Source organism: Manis javanica, chromosome 2 (genome assembly GCF_040802235.1).
Source record: "Manis javanica isolate MJ-LG chromosome 2, MJ_LKY, whole genome shotgun sequence".
In the NCBI taxonomy this organism is placed as follows: domain Eukaryota; kingdom Metazoa; phylum Chordata; class Mammalia; order Pholidota; family Manidae; genus Manis; species Manis javanica.
The window spans coordinates 20162201-20189832 of NC_133157.1; the positions used below are offsets into that span (position 1 = coordinate 20162201).

The 27632-nt window shown below is 39.6% G+C and overlaps 1 protein-coding gene across 7 annotated transcripts; it reads left to right on the forward strand.

Moving 5' to 3' along the window:
* Window positions 1–4926: 4926 nt before the first annotated feature.
* INIP (INTS3 and NABP interacting protein) lies at window positions 4927–26408 on the forward strand. Of its 7 annotated transcripts, none has more exons than XM_037027486.2 (7): window positions 4962–5111; window positions 6229–6301; window positions 7514–7601; window positions 10328–10404; window positions 20522–20624; window positions 22933–23023; window positions 24120–26408. In XM_037027486.2, exons 5-7 carry the CDS (start codon window positions 20587–20589, stop codon window positions 24213–24215), a joined length of 225 nt encoding a protein of 74 aa, XP_036883381.1. In that variant the 5' UTR covers window positions 4962–5111; window positions 6229–6301; window positions 7514–7601; window positions 10328–10404; window positions 20522–20586; the 3' UTR covers window positions 24216–26408. The 7 variants fall into 7 exon arrangements, with proteins under 7 accessions (XP_017528093.1, XP_036883381.1, XP_036883382.1 ...); XM_037027487.2 differs by lacking the exon at window positions 10328–10404 and adding an exon at window positions 17629–17728; XM_037027488.2 differs by lacking the exon at window positions 7514–7601.
* Window positions 26409–27632: the final 1224 nt, after the last annotated feature.

A 27632-nucleotide genomic window follows, 5' to 3' on the forward strand; every position in this document is an offset into this window, starting at 1 on the left:
GTGTTTACCACTGCAGCTTCCCTTGGCCTCCAGGGAAAGGGGTGAAGAGAGGACCTGGAAAGGGCAGGTGGGGAAGTGAGCCATGCTGTGACTACAGAGACACAGAGCACCAAGTGGGCTTTGCTAGTGGGGACTGGGGAGAAAGGAGAGAGTGAGCCATGGTCAAAGGGGACAGAACCAGGCCTCATAATGAGCAATAAAAGGGTTTCTCCCAACCTGCCTTTCCCTTGACTGATTCCAGTTTCATTGGTTCATTTGTCCTGGGCCAGGAACACCCCAGCCCCCTGGAGCTACAACTCCCTGGAGCATAATTCGAGTTAGTGAGTCCTCTTCATAGCCCACTGAAAACACCAGCATTCAAAGTACTTAATTAAAGGGACAAATTAAAGGGACAAACCAGTGGTAAAATAAAACTCAAAAGCAATATGAAATAAAACATTTCGAATCTTACTTCACCCACTCCTGTGGACCTCTTCTCCTCGACACAGCTAAGGAGCACCCCTTTTATCTCCCTTTGGGGGGAAAGAGGCAGAGGAACCTAATGCATTGGTGCCTCTGCTACACAGACCTGGCCTGCAAACTGGGGACTAGACTTGACTCCACATGAGGCCTCAGTCTGCACCAGCAGGCAGCATGTGACTGCACCCTGGCCATGGGTATCAACACAAGGGGCAGCTTCACCTAGTCGTTTAGTTCTATTAAAAAGAAACAAGCCCAAAATGGAGTCACGAATGTTAAGCCCCACCAATGGCTAACCTAACCTAAGCCCCACCAGACTTAATACCTAAGTGGAGAGGCAGTCTCAGCCTCTCCAGGGAGTGAAATTTTAAACCAGTCTGGAATTTCCTGATCAGCACAGAGGTAATCTGCATGATAAGGTCCCCTGTTCTCCCCCTAAGGGAAAGTGACCTTGCCTAAAAAAATTCATTCTTTGCTTTTGCTAATAACTTCCTTGTCCTGCCCATTTCTGCCTATAAAAGCCTTCCATTTTGTACAACTCCTGAGAACATTCTTCTGCTTGTTAGATGAGATGCTACCTGATTCATGAATTATTGAATAAAACCAATTAGATATTTAAGTTTATTCAGTTAAATTTTTGTTCAATAGTTTGTTATTATAAACAAAAAAATGGTAGCATCTTGGACAAATTACTTGATTTCTCAAGGTCTTAATGTCCCCACATCTTTAAAGGAGAAAGATGATGATAACTGTATCCTTTTCAAGTCTGGGCTTCAGACAAAACATGGAGTAAAGACTCAATAAGAAATACCAATTCGAAAGTTTCTAGAGGTTCATTTCATAGTAAGCAAATTCCTCTTAACTAAACCACTGAGCCAGCTGTGTATCTCCTGGTTTAACTGAAAGACACTCTTCCTTTGTATTCATGTAAGATAGAAAATGCTTTTGCGTGCAACTGTTGGGGGAGAGGCGTTGTGTATTTTCCTCGATTCTTGTCCCCACGGTGACAAAGAATTGAAGGGAAGAGACAGTAGTGAAGCAGAGTAAAGGTTTTATTTAAAGTTACTTAGAAAGAAGTACAGGCGACCTCAGAGAGAAAGGAGCACGCTGAAAGGTTGGAGATTCCCCCTTTAAAGGATTTTTTCAGGAATGTGACAAAGGGCTAGGGATGTGGATTTGTTAAGTGGTCTCAAGTATCTTTGATGAGATGTTAAATTTCTTATCGGTCCTCTAGGTAATTCTGCAAAATTAGCTTATCGATCAAGACTGTCTGCCCTTCCTCCAAGGTGGGCAGAGTTATTTGTTGTTTGCTAAAGAGTATGTTAAGAATCTTTCTTAACTTCCTGGGTATCTTTTTCAAAATGAAATTTTAGCTTTAAGGTGGGATCTCCCTGTCTTTATTATGCTATTTATAGGTGGGCCTTTTGAAGGGCCCCCACCAGTAAGATGGCGAACTTCCGGCTTCTCTTGGGGGGGGGGTCCTCGGTTCCTGCCGGCGCCACCTGAAGCCCAATCACCTCTCGCCCCCCTCCCAATCCCAGCACCTGGCCAATAGCCACCAGCCCCGTAGAAGTGACACCTCAATCAGCTCATGCCCCTTCCTACATAACCCAGCAACTTTCCCTAATAAAGCGGAATTCTCCGGTGAATTGCTGCTGTGTGTCGCTCCTCTCCTTTCACCTTTCAGCAGACTAGAGTAAATCTTAACAATGATCTAATTGACACAATGAAGACGTGGGCTGTAAGCAGATACTTCTCTTCATCTGGGAAATATTCAAATATTCAAGGCCAGGTTGCTCTTGACTTTTTGAGCTTTAACTGATTAACTCATTAACTCTGAGTCTTTTCCGGATTTCTAGTTTTAACTGGTTAACTGAGGCCTTTCTAGGGGGCTTTACTGACCTTCTTTCCACCCTGCTCATGTCTATTTTCCTGCCTAACACACCATACATAAGATGGTATGGCTTTTATTACCCTTTCCATAAATAAGGGAATTGAAAAGAGGTTGGTCTGTATGACCAACAGTATATGGCAGAAGCACTGGTATAGCACTTCCAAGATCAGGTTATAAAGGACACTGTCTATTCTGTCTTGGTCATTCTTCATCTTACATCACTTGCTCTGGCTCTGACTTGCCGTATCATGTGCAACTCTATGGAAAGGCCTGCAGGTTCCTGCCATTAACCACATTAGCTGAGCTTTCAAATGACTATAGAACCAGTTAGTACCTAGACCACAACCTTACAAAAGACCCTAAACCAGAACCCATCCATGCTGCAATTTCAGACCCTCAGAAACTGTAGGAGAATAAATATTTGTTGTTTTACACTGCCAAGTGTTGGGGTGTTAACTCCAGGGGAAAAACCCCAGGGCAAAATACCTCTAAAATCTAAATCAGTCAAAGGGAGAAATAAAGTTAAACCCTTTTATTTCTGACAAGCAGTCACCCCCCTTTCTCACTTGACCTAGCTGCAGGAGAGCACTCCACCCAACCTCTCAGGTCCAGATAACCTCCATTGCCCTGGTAGTTACGTATTGATATGGAGATGATACTTCTCTCCAACCCTTGGAAACACCTATTGATACACAGATACACTAATGCAGGTGAGAGATTCTGGAAATACTGCAATTTTATCCACAGTGGGTAATTTGTTACAAGCAAGAGATAACTAATACAGTAATTGTCTCAACTTTCTAAACACTTTCCTTTAAAGGCTGTCTAGTGTAATGAAATTCCTATAAATATTTAATTGTAAAATAACAAAGGAGGGTTAAGTGGCTCCAGTGGGAAATTGGAGACTATTCTCAACTCCCTACTTTGGTACTGAAGGTCTAATAATCACAATGGCTTCAGGATGAAGTACTTCCCAGACTGTAACTTGGCAATTCCTTACCAGTTAACAGAACCACAGGATTATAAAATGCACTACTTTTGTCTTGGACATTCCCCTAGAAGATATGTGGGATCTATGTATTTACCAGCTGACCCACTGACCAAGCACCAAGATATCCAGTAAAATATAGTCATTCAAGTGCCAAATGATTTCCCTCATTTGTGGAGTATAACAACGAAGCAAAACTGAAGGAACAAAACAGGAGCAGACTCCCGGACTTCCAAGAAGGGACTAGCGGTTACCAAAGGGGAGGGGTGGGGGAGAGGATTGAGGAGTATTATGATTGGTACACAGGGTGTAGGAGTGGGGGTCACAGGGAAGACAGTGTAGCAGAGAGAAGACAAGTAGTGACTGTGGCATCTTACTACGCTGATGGACAGTGACTTCAACGGGGTATGGGGGGGGGGACTTGATAATATGGGTGAATGTAGTAACCACAATGTTTTTCATGTGAAACCTTCACAAGAGTGTGTATCAATGATACATTAATAAAAATAAATATATACAGCCATTCATAGTTGCCACCATTACCACCTTTCATTGCCACAACTCTTCATCTTATAAAACTGAAACTCGATACCCATTAAGCAACAACTCTCCCTTCTTCCCTTCCCCCTAGCCCCCAGCAACCACCATTCTACTGTTCTCTGTGATTTTGACTACTCTAAGTACCTCATGTAAGTGAAATCACACAGTATATGTCTTGTTGTGACAGGTTACGTCACTTAGTATGTCCTCAAGGTTCATCTCAGTATGTGAGATTTAAATCATATATAAAAATCACATACAAATATATAATAAATATAAATCATATATAAATCAGGGAATGACAGAACAGGGCTGATGCCCAGGAAGCCCCCTAGCATGCAGAAGCCCCTCAATAAATGCATGGTAAGTGGTGTTCTAACAGTCACGGATCCATGCACAACAAAATTGTGCATCATAAACATTTACTACTGAGCAAACATCGATTATTAAGAACGTATGTTCAAATTCTAGAAAAGATGCATAACGGGTTAACAACCACAGAACAGGTGACATACATCATCATCAGATTACCTTTCTATGTTAGTAGATCTGTTGTGCTGGAGTCGGGCATCAGGCGATTCAGTTAGGAGGGTCTTGGTGTTCTGGGACGTGGCACAAACATTTTTTGAACACAGACTGCACAGTGGTAAGAACTGCTACATGTTTACCATTTTTCTTGTGTATAATTATGTAAACTATAAGAGAATGTGTGTATGTGTGTGAGTGTGCACACAGCCCGAGATGGTTGCTGAACCCTGTAAGCGGGCCCGGCCTGTGAAGATTAGCCCTCCGAGTACCGGCGGCAGCTTCACGACGAAGCAGTACCAGCGGATCTGGTGACGCTTCCCCGGCAGCGTTGACAACACGGCCACTCGCGGTGCTAGGGACCCAGCTAGTCTCCGCCCGCCCTGGCCTAGCCCAGCTCCCCGCCTAGGCCCCGCCCACAACTGTGCGGCCTGCATCTCCCGCGAGCCTCTTCGAAAGGGAAGTGGCGTCTGCCCCGAGCAGCATTTAAAGCACGAATCGCGGTGCGTAGCAGCTGTTGGGGCCCGGCGGCAGGCGGGACTTCTGCCTCCTCGGGCGCACGTCAGTCAGGAGGAGGAAGCGCAGCGGGGGCGGGAAGGTTGCACAGCCGCACTTGCGGCTGGCCTTGCGGGTCTCTAAGTGGTCGCGCCCCCTTTGAGAGGGTGAGCCGACTGCTAGAGGGTCCCGGGCGCTCTCCTGTCCCGGGTGAGTATGACCGTTCGGCAGGGCCGAGGGATGGAGATGTGAGGCCCCGGCACTGCCCTGCTGCCGCCGTCTCTGTTGCCACACGGCAGGGGCCTCCGGGCCTCCCCTCCTCACTTCCTCGCCTTTCCTGGATCTCGGTTGCAGCCCCCGCCCAGCCTGCTTACCTGCTGTGCGCTGCAGGTCCAGCTCTGTCATCTCCCCGCTTTACGTACCCCTTCGCAAGATGGCCCTCTTCTTCCTCTGGTCCTAACCCGGCTTCAGCCGCAGGAGACACCCAACGGTATTTTGTTCAAAACCGAAATCTGTTTACTAGCCCTGTAATTGCCCGGGCTCCCCTGAAGGCATCTCTTATCACCCCAGTAGAATCCGTTCCTTTCTGCTTCTGAACCACTATTTAGACCTCTAAGGGGCGAGTTTGTTAAACTTTAAAAAATGTGGTTGCTTGAATGAGACTACTTTGCCACTGGATTATATGTTCTTTGAGGGCAGGAGTAGGGTCTTGCTCATAGGTATCTCCCCAAGGCTTAGCTCAAAATCATGGAGTTTGGAAACAAACAGCCCAAAGCATTCTTACTAGCTTTGTGACCGTGGGCACAATCTTCTCGTGTAAAAAATGGTGATGAATGAAATAAGTAATTTCAAGCATCTTACACAGTGTATGGTGCAGAGTATCTACTCGATGAATATTAGGTTTGTTTGCTTTGTTAGCTTTCATTGTACCCTTAATTGCTGGGTATGTTTTGTCAGTGTATCAAGAGGCACCAGAGAGGAGTGATACAATTCTTTCTAGCACTGAGTAACTGATGCTGTCAATTGACTGATATATTTGGTAGTGTTTGGTAGCCACCACTTAATGATGTATATTAAAGACAGTAACGCTAAATGTTGGTATCAACATCTGCAAGAAGAAACATTTAACCTTCATGCTCTAATTAAATACTTGGACTTGCAGAGTTTAAATTTGTGATTTAAGTCTGTGTGCTTTTCAGATGTATGTTTCTGAAGAGATGAAGAAACTGCAGATGTTTCACTGTAGGTGGACTAGCTGTTCCTGACAACTTTTAGTCTGTTAAAAGTATGGTGCATTTCATATGTGTGTACACATATTTTTTTATAGGTGATTGAGAAGTGCTGATCAATTGCCACTGAAGCAGAAAATAGGAAGATGGCAGCAAACCCTTCGGGACAAGGTAATACATGCTGGGATTTCTTTTATTACTAGGAGCTATTCTCCCATTTAGTAAACATTTAAATTTAAAAATTTTGTAAAAATATTGTCTAGGGTAGTTACTGCAGTCAGAACAAAATATGAATAGCAAAGTAAAGTTCTGTATTTGAATTAAGTCCATCCTTAATAGCTACATTTAATCTGTGTTAAGATTATTCACATTATAAACCATAGGTCCTCCTCTGACATCTGTATTCTGTTGCTCTTTTACTTGAAATCAGAACCACTAATAAAGAAGTTATATTGTCACCAGGCAATATCCATGCCTTTATTATCTTCATTTGCTGGAAAAAAATTCATACACATTTCACCTGGGTTAAGAGCTCTCTAAAGCAAAGCAAGTTAGACACCTCCTAAAGAAGGAATTTTTATTTAAAATACGTTAGTTGTAAAAAGTAACTAATCTCTGGAAACTATTAAATCTCACTTTTTACATAATTTCCTGCTTAAAAACTTGAAGCAAGCCTGTATCTTCTTCTCATATTAAGTTTGAACTCTTGTTTGAACCATATTTTTTTATTACTCCTCTCTATTCTGATCTATTCTGATTTTTTTCATCTTAGTTTTATTTTGAACTTCATGTAAATGGAATCATAAAATGTATTTGTGTCCAGCTTCTTTCAGTCACGATCTGCGAGGTTCATCCATGGTGTGCTGTGTATCAATAGTTCATACTTTTTTATTGCAGAGTACTCCCCTATATGAATTTATCACAATTTGTTTATTCATTCTCCTGTTTGGGGGCTTTGGGCCCCCAAAAGTGGTCTTAGTTGACCATTGTGACTAAAGATGCTTTGAATATTCATTTATAAGTCTTTTTGTAGATATTTCAATCAATTTATCTAGGAATGGAGCAGCCAAGTGTATAACTTCATGAAAAATCATCAAATTTATTTCCAAAGGGGTTGAACCATTTTACTTTCCCTCTAGCAATGTGTGAGAATTCTAGGTACTTCACATATAGGCCAGTGGGTCTTTTTAATTTTAGAGGGTGTAAAGTGACATCTTAATGTAGTATTAACTTGGACTTCCCTGGTGACAAATGTTGAGCACTTTCTTACATACTTATTGGCCATTTTAAGTTTTTCATTGTGAAGTGTTTGTTAAAGTCTTTTGCTCATGTTTTAAAAAGTGGGTTCTTTTTATTGTCAAGGTTTTTTTTTTTTTTTTTTAGAGTCTGGATGGACACAGGTCTTTTGTCACTGCTAAGTGCATCATCTGGATCATTTTGGAGTTGGTCTCTGTTGGCTGCTTTTTTTGGAGTATGGGTCAATACTTTGCTATACTTAATGATTTGTTATTGGATACTGGATATTATGATTAATACATTGTAGAGACTCTGGATTCTGTTGTATTTCTCTGAAATGTGATTTATGTTCTGTCAGTTGGCTTGGCACAACTCAAACTCCAGACTCTTGTCTCCTTTGCGTTGGGCAGCAGCTGAAATCTCTGCTCGGTCTTTTCAGCTTCCAGCTGCTACTTCATTGCTGGGCTCCCTGGGGTTTCTCCTCTATATGTGTGGTTTAGAAAGAAGTGAAAACTTTGGGTGGATATTCTAGGCATGTTTTGGGCTTTACTTATGCCTTTCCCTCTCAGGTCTCTCCCCTGGTTTTCCAACTACTCTGCCAGTCCCAAACTCCAATACTTTAAGCTAGTAAAGTGAGACTATCCAAGTTGGTTGTGGATTGAGGAATGCTTCAGGCAAAAGGGTTCCAAATTCCCAAGTCTCTCCATTTGCAGTTTCTGCCTGATTTGGCTCATTCTCTATTTTTTTCAAATAATGAATTTTTAATATTTTGTCTAGATTTTATAATTATATTTGCAGCCAGGGGCTTAGTCTAACTAAACTACTCTGCTAGTACTGGAAGTTGTAAGTCTACTGAATCTGTTTTTCTATATTGCATTTAGGACGAACTAAAAGTTACATGAGTTTTATAGAAGTATAGTATTGTAAAAAGCTAGCTGTGGTGACAGCTTTACCAGCTGTACCCAGCTCATATTGTTCTGTTTTCTTCTCTGAAACGACCATTCATGATTTGTTAATCACAGGTCAACATTCCCCCTATGGTCTTTAACCTCTTCTTCAAGTTATCAGGTCTCAGATTTTTTTTTTTTGAGAGGGCATCTCTCATATTTATTGATCAAATGGTTGTTAACAACAATAAAATTCTGTATAGGGGTGTCAATGCTCAATGCACAATCATTAATCCACCCCAAGCCTAATTCTCGTCAGTCTCCAATCTTCTGAAGCATAACGAACAAGTTCTTATATGGTGAACAAATTCTTACATAGTGAATAAGTTCTTACATGGTAAACAGTACAAGGGCAATCATCACAGAAACTTTCGGTTTTGATCACGCATTATGAACTATAAACAATCAAGTCAAATATGAATATTCGTTTGATTTTTATACTTGATTTATATGTGGATCCCACATTTCTCCCTTTATTATTATTTTTATTTTTATTTTTAATAAAATGCTGAAGTGGTAGGTAGATGCAAGATATAGGTAGAAAACATAGTTTAGTGTTATAAGAGAGCAAATGTAGATGATCAGGTGTGTGCCTGTAGACTATGTGCTAATCAAAGCTAGACAAGGGCATTAAAACATACACAGATGCAGAAGATTTCTCTCAAAACAGGGGGGGTGAGGTTCTAAGCCTCACCACTGTTGATCCCCAATTTCTCACCTGATGGCCCCCCTGCGACTGTGCCTGTCTTAGGTTGTTCCTCCCTTGAGGAATCTTACCCGTCTCTGGCTAACCAGTCATCTTCTGGGGCCATACAGGGAAATGTAAAGTTGGTAAGTGAGAGAGAAGCCATATTGTTTGCAAAGGTTAGCTTTTTACTTCTTTGTAGATTTATGCCCTGTGGCTTCTATGCCCAGCATTTGTCTTGAGGTATCTTTACCACTTGGAGGAATTATGATACTCGGTAAATTCGATATGAGGCACGAATTCTATTTAAGGGTTGTAATTAGGAAGGAAGAAGAAAAGCTATAGAGGTAGCAGATGGAAGAAAACATGGGAGGATTGATTATTTCTTTGACATATCTTCTTGTGGAGTGACTTAAGCATGTATAGGTAGGTCTCAGATTTTTAATCGAACCAAAATGAAAACCATGAGAAGTCTATTTTGGCAAGAAAATATACCACTAAAAATTACACGATGAGGCAAATGAAAATGAATTTTAAATTATCTCTCTGTTCAAATAGCACAAATAATTGAGATTTATAGTTTGCTGGGCTTTTTTTTTTAGAAGTTGCAATGAAACACAATCATTTTTAACACTGCTTTTGATTGATGATCAAATATCAAATCCACTGTGAATGATTCCCTAATCTAAATAGAAATGTACTTAGATTCGTCCTTTGGCTGCTGTGCTGTCTTGTCAGGGATTTTGCTGGTGTCACCGAGCTACTGCTCTTAGGCCCCAGCAGGGGGAGTCCGTATCATGTTCTATAGACTCCCAGACTCCGTGAGATTTCTAAATTCTTATTTATTTGGATGTACTGCATTTTACTCTCTATATGAAGTTATTTCTATGCTGTTTACGTACACATGAACTACTTAATATGGAGACTGAATGCCAAGTGCCATAATCACTTTACAGTGATGACTGAAAGAACGATGAATTAACAACAACAAAAAAGAGAATCTTGATCTGTGCATTGTAATTTACAAACATCACTGGTGGAGCCGACAGAAACCCACTGTGTTCCCTAAAGCCCTCTTTCATATCTAGCAGTTTGTCATTCTAGAGTAGTAATCAGAACTGCTTAATTTCATAAGCTCTTGGCAGTCACTAATGTCTCACTCCTTTTAGCATTCATCCTGGTATGGAATGTTTGGTAGGTTCTTATTTACTATTTGATAAGAAATAACATTTTGAGAATTTTTATATGTAGACTCAGATTTTTCAAACTGGAATTTGGCCAAGGGACCACCCCTATGTAAAGAGTTTTCATTCTATTTCAATTATCAAGGTCCTGTGATCATGTGGTGGCAATTGGATTGGCCCAACCTGATTTCAGATACACAGAAAAACCTGGTGAAATACTGAGTAAGGAATGTAAATTATTTTCTTTGATTATTTTGTAGTTCTCTCAAAATGTTCTCTAACCATAAGCACTGGAGACCAAGTAGTGGGAGCAGTGGGTTTGGGACCTCTCTGGATGCTCTTGGCTGTGACCACAGGGTGCTGTGCAGGAATGGGATGGCATTGCTCCTGGGAGGTTCTTGCTTGATCTGAGGCCCAAGTATAAGTCTTAATCCAAACCATCTATGGTCCAGAAGGAAAGCCAGTTTACCTTTCAGGCTTGTATTAAAGGTATGCTACCTCTCAACTAAGAGTTTGTGCCAGTAATGCATAAAAATCATCTTTCTAGTATTTGCACCTTTTTGAAGATGAGAGTGTAGATGCAAAGACACAATTTGGGGTATGTTTTTTAAAAGCTAGACTTCTCTTTGTCTCATTTTAAGTGCCAAGACAAAGAGAGTGCAGTATTTTTCTGACACTAGGATTGATCTGTAGGCCCAGGTTTAAATAGGAATGAAACTGAGTTGAGGCTGAATATGATGTAAAGTAGCTTCAAATCACTCGTGTGGTTAGGAGAGAGTTTAGGATCCCCATGTCCATTCAAACTGACCTAGGAGGCCTGCCATGTGCGTATAACCTAGAAAGCCGTGTGCTAATCAGCTGTGTCTTAGTGATGAAAAATACTCAACTAAAAGAATAGTCAGAATGGGGCTGACAAGAATCTGGTGATATCAACTAATGAGAAAGAGAATGCTAGGTAATTACAGATCGCTAATATTCATTAAGCAAGTACACAGTAGACAGTGTGCTAGGTATTTTACTTTTACTATATTTCATATAACCACCCATTGAAGTTGTTACTGTTACCTCCATTGGTTCTGCACAGTGAGGTAATTTTGCCAGAATTAAAGAACAGTACTGGTAGTACTGAGATGAACACCCAGCTTTGTTCTGTGTCCAAGTGCCCTGTTCATTGTTTCCCATACTGCGCTTTAGCTAGGGGGTTAGAATGTTCTAATTACAGCATCTAAGAAAAAACAGGGCTCTCTAGACTAGGGGCAAAAGTCTTTTCTTAGTCTTTTGATATCTTCTGCATCTGTTACTAAGCAGAAAATCCTTACAATGAAATGGGCCTGTGTGTATCTCTGTTAGAGGAAAAGGAAAATGAGTGAGGAGGAAAGGTTGATTCAAGCAGAAGGTAATTCATCATCTTACTTAGCCAGTCCTGAAGACAAGAAACTTCAATGGATTAAAAAAAAGTGGCAGTAGCTTTAAAAGAAGGGCAGTCCCTGGGGTCTGAGTGAGAGAGAACTTGAACACAGGGAAGTCACCTGCACAGACATTAGGGCTTATTCCCTTCCTTTTGCATATATTTTCAGTAAATACCAAAAGGTAGCTGAGAGTTGAATAATTTTTTGTTCTCACAAGATGTAGGAAGTGTTTGCTATTAATTAGATACCTAAAAGGCTAATTACTGGTACTAATCAATTCAAGTTAACTTAATAATGTTATATATTTTTATTCTGCTAAGACTCAGTCATCAACCAGTGTCCCCTGGATGAGGTTCGAGCTTTAACCACTGAATGAATACATTTCGTAGGTTGTTGGGTACTGCAGTTTTGTACATTGTTAGACAGCATAATCCTCCCCCACTAAAGAGGCCCACCAGGATGTCATACCTCCTGGAACCCATGATTCTGTTACTTTATGTGGCAAACAGAACTTTGAATTTGTGATTAAGGTTAAGGCTTTGAGATGGGACGATTATCCTAGATTATCATCCCCCATGGGCTCATTTTAATCACAGAGTTCGTAAAAGCAGAGAGTTTTTTCCTAGCTGTGGTCAGAGAAGTGACCACAGAAGGGTCTGAGAGATGCCCTGTTGTTTTGAAAGTGGAGAAAGGTGACCACAAGCCAAGGAACTCAGGCAGCTACTAGAAGCTGGAAAAGACAAGGGAACATTCTCCCCTGCAGCCGCCAGAAGGGACTACAGCTCTTGCATTTAGCCCAGTGAGACCGTGACATATAAAATTGGAAGGTAATAGATTTGTGTTGTAAGCTACTAAGGTTGTTACCACAAATTTAGCAGCAATAGAAAAATAGAAATAATATACCATTTATGTATATGAGCCAAAAATCTAGGAGCCAATCCATGACACCTTCCTCATTCCTCACTTCATATTGTCCTGTTGATGTAACTTCCTAAATAGCTCTTGAGACTTTTCCTATCTCTCCACTTCCCTGCCCACTAACAATTTCTGTCATCTCTAGCTTGTTCTCCTGTGCAAGCTCCTCTTTTGTCTAGTCTATTCTCAGTATTGCAGCTGCAGTGATCCATTTAGAGGGTGAAAGCATTTTTTGTTCTCTACCCCTAATTAACCTATTATCACGTGCATCCTTTAGATTTCAAAAGTGCATTACTTCCTCTGGAAGCCTTCTCTGACACTGTTCCTCCTACTCCCAGTCTAGGTCAAGTTTATTCAGCATTAATTCCTACAATAATGATTGTTATGAATGCTTATAGAATTTTCTTTCAGACTATTCATCTTAGATTCTAATTATGCAACATTTTTGTAATTATTTGATGTCTGTTTTCACCAGACTGTTTGAGAACCAGGAGTTATGTCAAGTTTTGGGTTGTCATTATATCCTTAGAATCTACCTACTGCCTGTATGTGATGGATACACAATAAATATGTGTTGAATCACTAGATAACTTTAAACATGTTAAACTAATAATGCCATGGTACTTTTCTCTAATAGTAAACAGGTATCTGAAGTATGATACTTTGGGTTACTGTATAGTTGTGAAGAATATAGAGCTTGTTAGGATAACCACTTGAAAGGATTTGAATAGCCTTTAAGTAATAATTTTTAAATATCTTTAAAAAAATCATTGTTATGAAAGCAACATAACAACTGTAATTGGAAAGTAGATTATCCGTAACACCACTAATCAAACAAAATCATTTTCATTCTGTACTTTTAGATTTTTTTCAATAAAAAGAATTCCAGTTAGTCCTTACTTTAAGTGTGATAGAGGTATTCGTGTAAAGTGAATGTCAGCTGTTAGGTTTTAAAGCAATAAGATGTAATGCTAGTTTCTTGAGGCTGTTTTTGGTGACAAAGAAATGTGTGGGAGTTCAATGTTTCTATGAGTGAATGTGGAAATGATAACATATATCGTAAATAGAGATAGGGTTACAGTTCTAAAAGTGGAAATATTTTAGTGTGCTGCTTTACTCTAGGATAATTTTATTAGGCATAAGGTTAGTCATAAAGGACTATTAAGCAAGTCCTACTGTACATGAGACATATCTTAACACCCCCATGCCTCTCAGAATGTAAAAGTTACATGTAATGTTATGATACAGGTAAAAGTAAAATGTTAAATTATGGCAAGAGATAGTGTGTGGTTAAAAAAAGGTATGTAGTAAGGATAATAAATCAGTTAAATATATATATTTGTATAAACTATGAAGGTGGGAGAAGCTTACTATTGAAAATTATACTTACCTGCTTTGCATGACCAGATAGACTACCCTACTTAATTTGTATCTTAAGTTTCAAATTTGATATAAGCTATTATTATTACCTAACTGCCATCTGTTGCCTTTTAAATACTTTTATAATGTAAAATGGATGTGTGTCGGAAGAGGGATTTGTTATAAGGATAAAACTTGGGCTTCTTGGAGGGAACATGGGGCATTAAGTGAGACAGAGAGAGGCATTATTCCATCTTTACCAAGGAAGGGAGGCTATGAACTTCCTTCATCTACTGACCTCTTGTTTAACTATTTTAACAAATTCTTTAATGTCTGAGGGGATTTTGTGTGTGGAGAAAAATACTTATCACTGCAAGTGATTTAATAGTAAGTTTATTAAACCTACTTATCTAATAAACTAAGTTCTGAAATGAAATTTTTTTAAACCTTTAGAGCTGATTACAAGCCTATTAGATTTTCCTTAATAATGGTTTAAATTACAATTGATATGACATTATTACATTATTCAAACATCTTATATAGTGACTTAACTGCACTTAAACCTATTTAAAAATATTAACCCATAGGTTTAATTACTTTTTATGTATTGGTTTTTTAAAATTTTCCTGGGATTACTATAATCTTCCCAGATTCTTATTTCCATATTTTCCTAGGATTATAGTAATTTTTCTATACCTTCCTAAGGTTACTATAGTCATCTTACCTCTACAGAAACAAAACAAAATTTCAGATTAGTCAAGGTTTGGGTTACTGTTGGGTTTCATTGTTAGCTACAACACAAGATTTGGTTATGCCTGTAAAAATGATTTAAAAGCTGTGTTGGTGTGTGTTGGATCCTTTCTATAATTAAACTTTACCTTCTAATTAATGGATTTTTTTTTCTTAACATTTATGCCTTTCTCAAAGATTTTTAGTTTCTTGCAACGTGGAGTTATTCCCTGAATGAAATAACCCCCCCGCCCCCACCTTTCTTTTCCTTTAATGTGATTAGTGTTTCATAACCCAGTGTTCTGTTTTCATTATGATTGCCCTTTTCTGGTAGTAGCCAGGAATTATAGGCATTTCATCTCCTAAGAGATAAGGGATCAGGTCTGTACTGTTAGCTTTCTTTAGGAAATTTTGCTAATTCATCCAGTTAGAACTCACAGTTTCTACTTTGTTGTTGTGTGTGACCATTGGATCTCCTTTGAACCGGTATGTATGTGTGAGCATCTGTGCTGCTCCAACTCCCTTGTTTTTGGTACATAACCTGCTTTTTCTGGGAACTGTTTGGCTTAGCCACAGTTCCCTGTATCTACCCTTTCCCTCCTGTACCTAAAGAAAAAAGTCAACTGCTATACTTTATAAATAGACATATACTTAACAGGACAAACAAAACACCTAAATGTTAACATTAGCCTAACTATTGACATAACAACTTAACTTATTTTCACCTTGTTTACAGCTATCTTTTTATGTACTTTAACTTTCCTTTTTATATCTCATTATGAATTCATGGCTTATCATAGATTTGGTTTGTCCATTTAGCTATGATTATTACTCTCATTTTAATGTTCTAATTGTGATACCCTGGCTAACCTCCAATTAGCTTCTCTATCACCACTACCCCTGGACCTTTTTTTAAAAAAAAAATCTTCTTGCTTTCTGACAAGATGTTCCATACCCATCTTTATTTTTTCCTGCATTAAGGCATGGAATTTGTACTTTACCTAGAATTCTGGTTCTTTTAGTGAAGGGTAGTAGCTAAGATCAAAGTTTGTCCCATAGGGAGTTGATGAGGAGGAAGGCATTGTTGTCTTTTACTAGACTAGGCTGTATTCTGTAGTGGCAGAACAGGGAAACATGGTTCTTTAAGGGCATATGCTAATAAGGTAGGCCAGTTTAACTTTATCATTACTATACACCTTTTTGTATCTTACCATTTTTCTTCATTTTAAGGTTTCATTAACCACTAACACTATTACATCGACATGTATCTTTTTACAGGAGGTTCCACCCACCCCTTTTAATTATTTGGCAAACAAAATAATGAGGGGAGGGGATAGAAAATTTTTATGTAAGTGTCAGCCCAGCTCTGAAATGTTAAACAGGGCTAGAGTGATGAAATGCTTTTATAGATCTTGATACATTTTTTGAACTCAAAATTTTCTTGCATTAAAGAAAAATTGTACAAACAATATGTAATTCAGTCATCCTAACACACCAGCATGGTGGTGTTTTACCTAAAAATCATTTGCTGAATTATATTTACATCATATTCTTTCATGTTTATACATTTTTAGTACTTACGAAATTACTTTTTGAATTTATAATATTAAGTAGTAAGTTTTTTAAAAGTCCACATATAATATGAGCTTTTTATACCGCGTATTTCCTCTTTCTCTTGCCATCTTACTCCCACATGCTTTGGAAAAAAATGTGACATTGTAATTTTTAATATTGATCAGATTATAGACATCTTAAAAGTAATTTATGTGAGTTTTATATACATTGAAGAGCATTGAAAAGCTCAGTTGCAGTTGTGCTTCTGTTTATATGAACATCATTGATCAAATTGTATAGTCTTTTTAATGCTTTGCTGTTGGCTATCTTCATAAAATTTCTGTGAACATACAATTAATTACTGACAGTGATCTAAAATATTTTTTTGTGAACAACTTAATCTTGAGGGAAATGGATACTTCTGTAAACAGCACATCAGTACTTTCCAGTGCAATGACTTATTTTACTCATCACATAATTTAGACATCAGATTTTTAAATTTGTTTTTCAGGAACTATTATTTTTATGGTATCTTTAAATCTCTAAAAACTACATAGTTATCTTCTAAGACTTAATTAGCCTTTTCTGAGAAATGGAAAAAAGCCTTGTCCTGTAGTTGGAAATATAGCTAGTGGTGTAACCTAATATGCCTTAATCGTATGCAACTGGATATGTACAATGGGAAAGTACTCATTTTCCTGGGAAAGCGTTCTTTACAAAGAACTCAATTGGATTCCTTTAACGCATTCTAGTATACTTATCCATCCATAATTATCTTACCTTAATATGTATTACATCACTTTTAGGAAAGCTTCTGTTGTATAAGATCAGTAACACCTATATTCTGTACTTCCATCTGGTCCATTGTTAGATCATTTATACTGACTTACTTGTTTATTTGGATAACAGGTTCACCATGAGTTAGTAAAGAGGTTAAGAATAACATAGCTTTCCTCAGTAGGCTAAGAACGTTGACAGGGAAACTATTTAGAGCCGACAGTTACTAATTTTCACATCTGATTTCCACAGTAACAGAGTTAATTATAGCTACCTGTGCTCTGATTGTCAAACATGCATGAAAATTTTTTAAGTGAGGCTGTACTTCTTGACCAAGCCAAGAAAGACATAATGTGATTTATAAAAAGAAAGAAAGGTTGTTAAATCACATGAAATTGTGGTTTTTGTAGGTAGAAAATGGTCAAATACAGGCACTAAAATAAGTTTAACTTAATATATAACAGTTCTCTTACAGTGGTTATGTTATGTTTACATAATACTCCTAATTGTGTAAATATGAGGTTTGTGGTAGTCATCTTAGAGAGAGGTTTCTAAATCTATACAAAGTTATTTTTTTATTGCCTTGGCTTGTGTAGTACCTAATTGTTAAACCCCTTGGGCAGATTGCCTTGATAAAATGGAAGAGAAATTGTTCATCAGTTGCTTTGGTTGTGGTTTGCAAATAATGTACCATGTACTCTAGGATGCCACTGGGAATCCCGAAGACATCTGGGAAAATTAAGTTGCCAAGGGAAACACAACAATACTTGACATTTGTTGGATACCACGTGTATTATCTTAAGGTAGCTTACAGTTTCACAAGTGTGCTACATTCCTTTCTGTGATGTCATATTTTTGTGAAATGTTGTTTTTGACAGTTGCTTTGATAAAACAAGTACTATTTGATCAGTGTGGAACAGGGAAGAGGGTGGTAGTGTCAGACCTGATTCCAAGGTTTGAGAAGTTATACAGTGCCCAGGCACACATATCCCATTAGTAAGTAATCATGGTTATTTAAAAGTAAAATCAAATATTTCTCTTTCAAGTTATGTGTGACTCTTTAAAACAACCACAGGATGTTAGGATGTCATAATTACTAGGTTGTTTGGATCTAACGACTTAATAAACAGAATTGTTAGGTATTCTGTTGGCTTGGGAGTGTCATGCAGTAATAACTGAGTTGCAGGGCACTGTGAATGGAGAATGTCTGGGAACCTATGGTTTGAAGTAATTATACTGTCCAGTCAGAATTCACATGAGTGACTGAGTCCCTGACACCAAGTGGAAAGGCATGTTCAACTTAATTTCTAACAGATGAGCTTTTTTGAGTTGTCATCCCTTTGTACTTGTTTGGTATTATATAGCAAACATCTATACATTTTAAATTTAATTCTGATTACTAAAGAGAAAGAATCCTATTTTTAAATAAAAACAATGCAAATAATTTCCTAAAAGATATCCCAGTCAAGTATTACGACACCTAGAAATTCAGAAAATCAATGAAAAGAATACTGTAGTTTGAGTTCAAACATCATTGAAGTCTGCACAACACTATGATCTTTTCTGCAGCAGTTTCTGGAGGCCATTAAATGAAGAGTCGCTGTGGTATTCCAAGATATCAGAAAGAGACAGACATTTTCTTCTCAAGATAGTTCTCTGACCATTACTTTGCCTTTAAAATTGCAACTCTGAGGATCTCTCAACTGCATTTTGATTTTAAGATATTGATTAATATTGAAATAAAAAGTTGCATGTCAAATGGTGGTGGGGGTCAGGGTGGGGTACACTTTATCTCTGCCCCCTTTTCTCCACTCTTGCCAGATGGTCGTTATTTCTGATTCTCGAAATCACTGGACTTGTAATTACATTTACTTTGCTAATGGCATTTCTTTAACAGTATCTTGACAAAGTTTCAATTATTATTACAGAGTACCCTTTACCATAGCATTAGCATTCACAGGCATAATTATCACACATTCTTAGGAGTTTGGCTCTATTAAACCCTTCCTGAAGTGGACGACTTCTGATAGGCTCCTGTCTGTGAGGGTGGGTGGGGCGATCATGGTGTGTGGTAGATAAAGGCCCTCTAGACCTTCCCAGAAAATTTAACTAAGAGGTTGGGCAGGAAGGAGGACTAGAGTTAGGATTCGAGTAGATGAAGAAATCACCTCAAGCTGGCAAAACCAGCTCTCCAGAAGTACCAGAAGGTGTTGGTGTGAATTATCTGATTTAAAAAGAGGTAGTCTGCTTATGCTATTTACTTGCTAAACTGATGGCAAGTAAATAGCATAAGCATGAGTGGGCGGAGAAGGAAAATGGGAGATGATAAATTCCCAAAACGGATGTGACACAACACATATGCCCGGCCACAGTCAGTGTGCTGACGCCAGGTTTAAGAGCAGGTCTAGCTGAGGATGCTGCAGGCCTCAGTTGCTGCTTGCTCAGCGCAGTCCCACTGATTGCTGCTTGTGCGCCCTGCGCTGGCCCCACCAGTCTCTGCCCCTCTTCTCACGAGAGAAGGAAATGTGCATCCTGTCACCCAGTTCTCTCTCATCCATGTAAACTTCTTAGACTCCCTGTAGCTACCCTCAGGAGTGCTTAGGTCTCTCTGCTTGAAAACACTCTGTCCACCCAACTTCATTTGTTCTTCTAGACCAAAGATATTACCCCCTGGGCCTTTTTTTCCCCCCCTACATAGTTCTGTTTTCCAGTCTTTAATCTTTCCATTTGTTTTCTTCTAAATTACTTCTAAATTACCTGTCTACAGGTATAAACAAGTCTGATAAGGATTGTGACAAGCTGGAGGGCTCTCCTTAAAGGTGATGCCTCTGAGTTCTAGTTAATGGGTGCCACGGGGCATCCAGGCCCCTTGTGCCAGATCTTGAGCTGTTTTAAGAGAAGCAGGAAGTCTAAGGTTTTTGTGTGCTCCCCCTTGGTGCATTTTATTCAGGTTTTTAAACCCTGGTTGGTTGCTACTCTTTGTGCTCCAGGGCTTACATGAATGTGAAGCTCAAAGTCAAGCCAGTATTAAATATTTGATAATATGTACATCTTTTTGTACCCTGTCAGTTATGCTCCATTTCTTGCTCAGAATTGCCTTCTAGTCAGTTCCAGTCCTTTGACTTGTGCCTTGAAAGATTGTGTTTCATTTCTGAGTAGACGCAGATGAGAAAAAGAAATATTGTTTTAATCTGAGGATGTCTAATGCTCATGAAAAAGGCATTTACAGAGATGCCTAAAACAGAACTAGAAAATCTCCACTCCCCAAGATTGACTGAGCAGGACAGACATCGGTCCTTATAGCACCTGGGGCCTCAGAGATTTTGTTAAAAAACAAATGCTTGTTTAACTCAAACTGTGATGATGAAAATTCTCTAGAATTCAGTCTTAAAAGTCCTCAGTATTATACTTTGCATATATACATGTATTGTGCAGTCAAAGTTGCTAGGAAATAGGCGGTAGGGGAACTTCTTCCTACTGAGTTCATTATCATGTGAGAGAACAGAGTTTTGCTTTCTGGGTCTCTAGATGGCCTAGTTCTAAAATGTTTTTTATTTCTCTCCCTCTCTTTTCCTCCTCCTCTCTCTCCTTTTTAGGTTTTCAAAACAAAAATAGAGTTGCAATCTTGGCAGAACTGGACAAAGAGAAAAGAAAATTACTAATGCAGAACCAATCTTCAACAAATCATCCTGGAGCTAGGTATGAAGGATAATGTGGTTTTATATTCAGTAATATAAAAAATATCTTGGACAAAATGACTCAGGTTGGTTGGCAATGGTTTGTTTCTTTAACAGTGGGCTTTACATGTTATGTTTTGTTTCCTAGTTTGATTAGAAAAAAATTAGGCTGCTTCACTGATTAGCTTTTAAATATTTGAATTCTAATTAGAACATTTAATTTTCCCTACAGCACAAGGTTTTGTGTAGTTTTTGTTACTGCAATTATTACTGAATGTCCCACTTTTTAAGCATTGTGCAAAGCAGATAAAATTTAGGTAGCTGAATGATCTTTATTGTGCATAGTTTCCGCCGTCTTAAATCTCTTCTCTCAGAGCCATTATTGCATCCAGCTACCATCCAAACTTTACTTTCTCTTTTTCAGCCAGACCTGTTAAAAGTGCTGTCTTTATTCGTCTCTACTTTTCTCACTTACTCTTCAGTCCACTACAGTCCAACTTCTAGACCCCCTTCTCCTACCAAAGAGTGGCTTCTCACCTAGTCACTTGCAACCTCCTTGTGGCTAAATGCGGTAGACCGAAGTCCTGCTCTTGTTAGACGTGTGAGCCCTACTTGCCACCGTTGGGCACTCCCTCCTCTCTTTCCTTGCCTGCCATTCCCTCACTGGTAGCACTCTTTGGATAGCTCTCGCAGGTATTTCTCCACTGCTTGCTCTTGATGCCGATATTCCTCAAAGTTCTCGGTTCTAGACTCAGTTTTCCACTACTACATCTTCTCACTGGACAGCTGCGTCCATTTCCACAGCCTGTTGTTTTGTGCCAGTAACTTATACATTTATATCTCCAGCCAGTCCCCCTCCCAAGCTCCAGACTGCCTCCTGGGTATCTCCACTGTGGTGACCGACAGGCATTTCAAACTTAGTATGTCCCAAATTGAACTCATCTTCTCTTTGCTCTAATTTCTTATCTCAGTGAATGGTACAGATCTATGAGTTATCAAAGTCAGAAGCGTGGACTTTATTACTCTCTTTTGTTTCCTTCCCCAAGCAGTTACCATTCCTTTTAAGAGGCTTTGAAATGTGTCTCAGATCTGTCCGTTTTCTTGCATTGCTACTGCTGCTGCTCTGGTCCTGGCCACTCTCATGTCCTGCCTCAGTTTCTATAACTGCTTCCTCACTGAATTTCCCATAGTCTTAGTCCCCTCAGATCTATTTATCATTGTGTTAGTGAGGATGCTTAGGTCTGGAAGTAACAGAAACCAATAAAATGGCATAAACATGAGGATGTATGTTAACCAGGGGTGTGAAAATAAGGCGTTTCCAGAGGGGCTTTAAAGCAGTGGCACAAGTGATCCAGTCCTGATCCAGCCGCCTTTCCTCTTTCCTAGAAATCTGCCTTTCTCCAGGGGTCAAGCGGCTCACTGATGGGCAACATCTGACTGCAGTAGCGTAGGCGTCACCTTCACACCGAGCCACCCATAGAGGCAGAACCCAGAGAGGTTCCTGTCCAGTGTCCCTTCTGTGAGAGCAAGGAAGTGTTCGCAGAAACCTTCCGGCAGACTGCCTGTCAGGTCTCCTGCCCAGAACCGTGTAGCTTTGTCTTACCTAAACCAGAAAGCGGCAAGGGGAATGGCATTGCCTCACACCAGTCACAGTTCACTCCCTGGGGGTGAGCCTGGCCTGCCCCGAAGTGTGGGACCACCATGATAGTAAGTTTGGGTCCCATCGGCAAGGAAGAAGGGGGTGAACAGCTGTTGAGGAGGTGACCATGGGACTGGGCTTCCTGGACTGTCTTGGGACACTTCTGATCATGTCACTTCTCTCCTTGTAATACTTTACTTTTTGGAAGTCTTCCTGTACTGTTAGGATAAACACATCACAAGGCTCTTCATATCCTGGTGCCTGCCTTCCTCCCCAGCCTCATTTTTTGCCAACCCACTTTACCCCTTTCCAAGCCTGCCCTCAGGTCACTTGAACTCTAGTTTCTTCAAACACACCATGTTCTTCAGCCCTGGGCCTTTCACATCCCATGCCTTCTGCTTGAAACATTCAGCTCTTCGGTTTTATCATAAATGTAACCTTCTGATAGACTAAAATACCTCAAGTCTGTTTGAAAGTAGGGGACCATAAATCATCATAAAAGGATGTAATTTGAAACCCCAGAAGAAAACAGGCTTTCTTCATATAATGTAGACAGTGGGTGAAAGAAAAAAGAAAGACTTATTCTGGAAGGTCTTTTTTTGTCCCTATGAAGAATATATAATGAAAAATGTGGTTCAGAATAAGGAAGTCTCTACCTTAAACAGCTAAGTAATGAAGATTCCCATTTCAGCATCGCACTCCCGAGACCCTCTCTTAATAAGGACTTCCGGGACCATGCTGAGCAGCAGCACATTGCAGCCCAACAGAAGGCGGCTTTGCAGGTGAGCCAAGTGTGACTGACCTTCCTGTCCCTTAGGAAACGTCCTGGGTCTTAGAAGCCAGCACAATTCCCATTTTGTATTTCAGTGGAGCAATATCAATAAAACTGTTCTACCCGTTATTGCGGTGGTTTGCTGACGTTCAGGCATGCCCCAAGGATTTGAAGGCCCTGTACAGCAGTAACGAAAATATTGTTATGTATGACGCAGTTATGATCGAGTCTGTGCTGTACCTGGCAAGGGATTGCTTTGTACACAGAACAGTTGAGGTTATTTGGATGGACAGAATGATCTTAAAAGCTGAACTGGCTAGTTTAATAGTGTATATATGTATTTAATTTTTCTTCTATTATATCTCTTGATAGTCTTCCTGGTTTATTATTGTTTGAATTTTTTTAATAGTCGGCATACCTCCTGTGTGGGAAATGTTTAAAGACTAACCCTTAGAATAGGAATGTGATAATCTGTTCTAAACAAATATTGTTCTTCACAGTAATAATCAGTTTTGGTATTACATTGATCTTGGATAATGTAACTAATATTCCCAGATACCTTAGGCAAGACATCACTAGCTATGCTTTTAAACCTTAGAATCTGAGAATTGGAAGGAAAATGGGAGATCATCTCAATTTAGACAGCCTAACCCAGGCCTCCTCTCCTTAGTGACGTAAGTCACTGGCGGTTTTCCATCATTTACATTCTAGCGTTGTATACAGAATGTTGGGATTTTAATCACCAGTAGTGAGCTGCCCTTCCTTCTCAAGCGCCTGCCTTGCTGATCAAGAACAGAATACTCGGGACCTTGGGTGCTGTTCTTCCTCATTCCAATGAACAGAGTAATTTCATGTCTTTGACTCACTTATTGACTGAAGAAAACCACAGGGTAGAGAGTGGGGATGATAAATGAGTATCTGGTGCAACTTACTACAAATTCTTTATGATTGACCAACTCCTGTGTATTTAAACAAAATGAGCAGCATAAGAACTGATTAAAAAAAAATTAATTTGGCCTCCAGCACTCAGAAAGGAAAAGGAATCGTAATGCCTTGGTTGTAAAATTGTGATGCTTAATTCCTTTTTTTTTAAATCTCTTTCCTAGCATGCACATGCACATTCTTCCGGATACTTCATAACTCAAGACTCTGCATTTGGGAATCTGATTCTTCCTGTTTTACCTCGCCTTGAACCAGAATGAACAAATATTTGCATTGAAAATGACTTCGTAATATCAGTTGCCAAACCTACTATTATTCAGTTCTATACAAACTATGACTTTCAGAATTTTGGTGGACTTTTACATTTTTTGCTTCTTTAAAAGAAAATTACGTAAGTGAAAGCAAAAATGGAGGGTAACCAGGATGATGAGAGCCTTGGGAGCTGTACTGTCTGAGGGACTGAGTATGCTACCTTTGTCACATTTTTGTTTGATTTATAACTAAATTAGACTGTGAATTGGATGGTCACATAAATTCAGCCCCAAGATCCAGTGAGTTGAACTGAGTATATCATGTCCACAATAGATTTTCAAGAACCATTTATAGTACTTAACTTTAAAGAAATGAGGGTGCTTTTTAAAAATGTGAACCAATAGGCTTAAATAAGTTATATTTGTATTTGCTCCTTGTAGGATTGCTGTCAGTGTACCTTTTGAGTTTTAACCAACATGTTATCCTGAAATATTCTTTAACTTATAACTAGTCCCCCTGTTCTCAATTTTAAAAGAAAATCCAAGATAAGACTAAGTTACCAACCAGTCTTAAACATCCTTTATAAACTATAAATTATGTGACTAAACTGCTATTAAAGACAATTATAAGAGAGGTGGTGATTTTAAAATTTGTAGAAGCTCTTATTTAGTGTCACTATGCAAATGATAGGTCTGTAGAGTTTTCTTGTCCCTTTTTGTTCTAATTAAAAACATACACAAAGTTAAAGGAGGAAGGCGTTAGGTTAAGCAAGTTTTCAACATAACATATTTTTAACAGAATCTGCAGTGCTTATATAAATATGCACTCTCTTCTACCTTGCCCTAGTCCTACAGAATTAGAATCTCTAATTCAAAACAAAGTCTGAAAACCTGGGTTAGAGAAGTCAGTTTTCATGATACATATTTATAAACTCAGATTTGTAGGTCCCTGAAATTTAGAGGTCATTTAGCTAAATTCTACATTTTTTACTTTTAGTGGGATTGAAATTATATTTTATACTATATTATAGATAAAGTATTTTATTAACTACTTATAACTGACCTCATTTTGGCCTTGAGTTCCCATCCTCTCTGGTGATAGGATGAAATTTAAACTTAAAATTCCAGTTTGGGTCAATATTTAATCAAAGTTCCCTTTTTGAAGAGTTTCTTCTCTCTCCTTCCCTAGATATTTGTACCAACCCCAGAGCTCCATCTTAACCCAAACTAATTGACAAGGAGCAGACAATTCTATACTTAGCGGTCCCCATGGTAATGGTCTCCATTACAGCAAAGGCCCCCTTATTCTTGCTGCTGACAAGCCCTCCACCTGCCCCGGACCTCTGGCTCCTGTCCTGCTCAGGCCCATCCAGCTCTTACTTGGGCCTCCTTATAGTGGGCCTCATTTCTTGAATTAATGTGACTAAATTTCTGTTCATGTGAGCCATGGTTCTCAATCTATCTACTGATGCTAGGAAGATTTTAAAATTTGGATTGTTTAGTTTTATACTGTCAAAGCCTCTACCTAACGTGTGACTTTTATAACTTAGAGATCTATTTTCTAGTCTCTTAGCCTTCTGAATCCCACAGTCCCAGCTACCAAGCACTTCCTCCTACCCCTCTCCTTGGAGTCACTTACAAATCCAATTCAATCCAATGTGTGTGTATTAATACCTACTCTGTTAATCACTGTGCTTCGGGGGCGGAAGATGAGAGAGAGACCATCTGAAGGAGGCAGCAGTGGAGGGGAGCCTGCTCTGGTACAGCAGTGGTGAGAAAGGAAGGCAGAATGCAGCAAGCTGCACAGGAAGGGCCTGGAAGTATTGGTGCTTTACCTGCCAAGGGAGGGAAGAGCTGCTCTTGGCAAAGGTCAAGATTTTATAATCAAGGAGAAGTAGGAACAATTGCAAGTGCTGCAGAGGATAATGCAAAGGCACAAGTGGCCTCAGAAGCCCCAAAGTCTCAACATTGCTTCCCTCAGCCTGTGGTGAACTGGGGCAACTCACTCACCTCTGTCTGCGTGTCACTCCATCTCACCTGTAAAACAGGAACGGCACACGCTCTGTCTAGTGCATGAACTGAACCAACCATGTGTTCCAAAGTGTATGTCTCACCTCGTTGCTGAATTGAGAAACCAACTTCATGGTTTAATGGATTATGGCCAGCATTTTTTATTTTTTAATAAAATAGCATCGGAGTGCATGGCATGTAGTAACAGGTGGTTTTGTTTCATGAATCAACCTTCTGTGTGCTTTACTTACTTTATTGTATGCTCCACCAGTGTGTAAGGTCTTTGAGGACAAGGATTTTTGTTTCCCTCCCACCTCCCTCCCTCCCTCCCTCTGTTCACTACTTGCCCTGCTTAGAATAGTATTTGGCATATAGTAGGTGGTCAGTATCTACCCACTGAAAGAACAAATGAGTGAACACATATGACCTGGGGCATGATGTACAAGGTATTTTTTTTTTTTCTGTGAGTCATGGCAAAAAAAGTTTGAAAGTCACTGCTAAATAATATAGATGATAGTGCTTAGTGTGATTCTGGAATAAAAACTAAAATGACTAATTTCAAAGGCAGGTTTTTTCCCCCTGAATCATCTATAAGCTGTCTCATTAGGTTGTCTCAGTTCTTGCTTCACTCTGGCAGTAGAAACTCGGCCTTTTATGAGTTTAAAGCCCAGCGAGGCACCTGTTTTGGGGACTAGGGTTACACTGAGAAAGAAGATCAACGCAGAGACTGTCAGTTTGTCCTGCACCTCCCCCTGCTTCCCGGTCCTGTCAGCCAGCACGAGTCCCCTTTCAACAGCCTTGAACTGCGCCAGTATTTACCGAGTGCTTCCTTACTCACCTCTGTACACACGCGCTGGTACACAGTAGACACCCAACATCTTTTTTCTTTAACAAGTAAATAAGGGCCAGTGAGGCTGCGTCCAAGAAGCAGCATGTGGCCTTGGCTTTTAAGATGAGAGGATCTCAGCCAGGAAAGAGGAGAGCGACATTCAAAGCAAAGGAGAAGCCTGCACAGAGGCAGGGAAGAGAGCAGGCGCAGGGGCCACTGTGAAACAACCAAAGTCCCAATTTGTCTGGATGTGCATGCATAGATGTGGATCAACTGTGTATGATGATAATTAGAAATCAGGCCACAGGTGGGCTGTCTCATGCTTGGGAGTGTCTTGAATCCCAGGGTGAGGCAAATAGCCTTAGCCTGGAACGCAGCTAGGAGCTACGGAACACTTGAGCACAGGCAGCCCTCATCAGCTCTTGGGAAAGGGGAACTTTCCAGGCACAAGAAGAGTATGTCTTTATTTCTATAGGGATTTCAGGCAGGTGTGTTCTGTTTATATCCACATCTCAACTCCAACCCCATCTACCTCTGCCACCTCCTCCATTCAGTTCTTGGACCCTATCTCCAAATTTCTTTGCTCA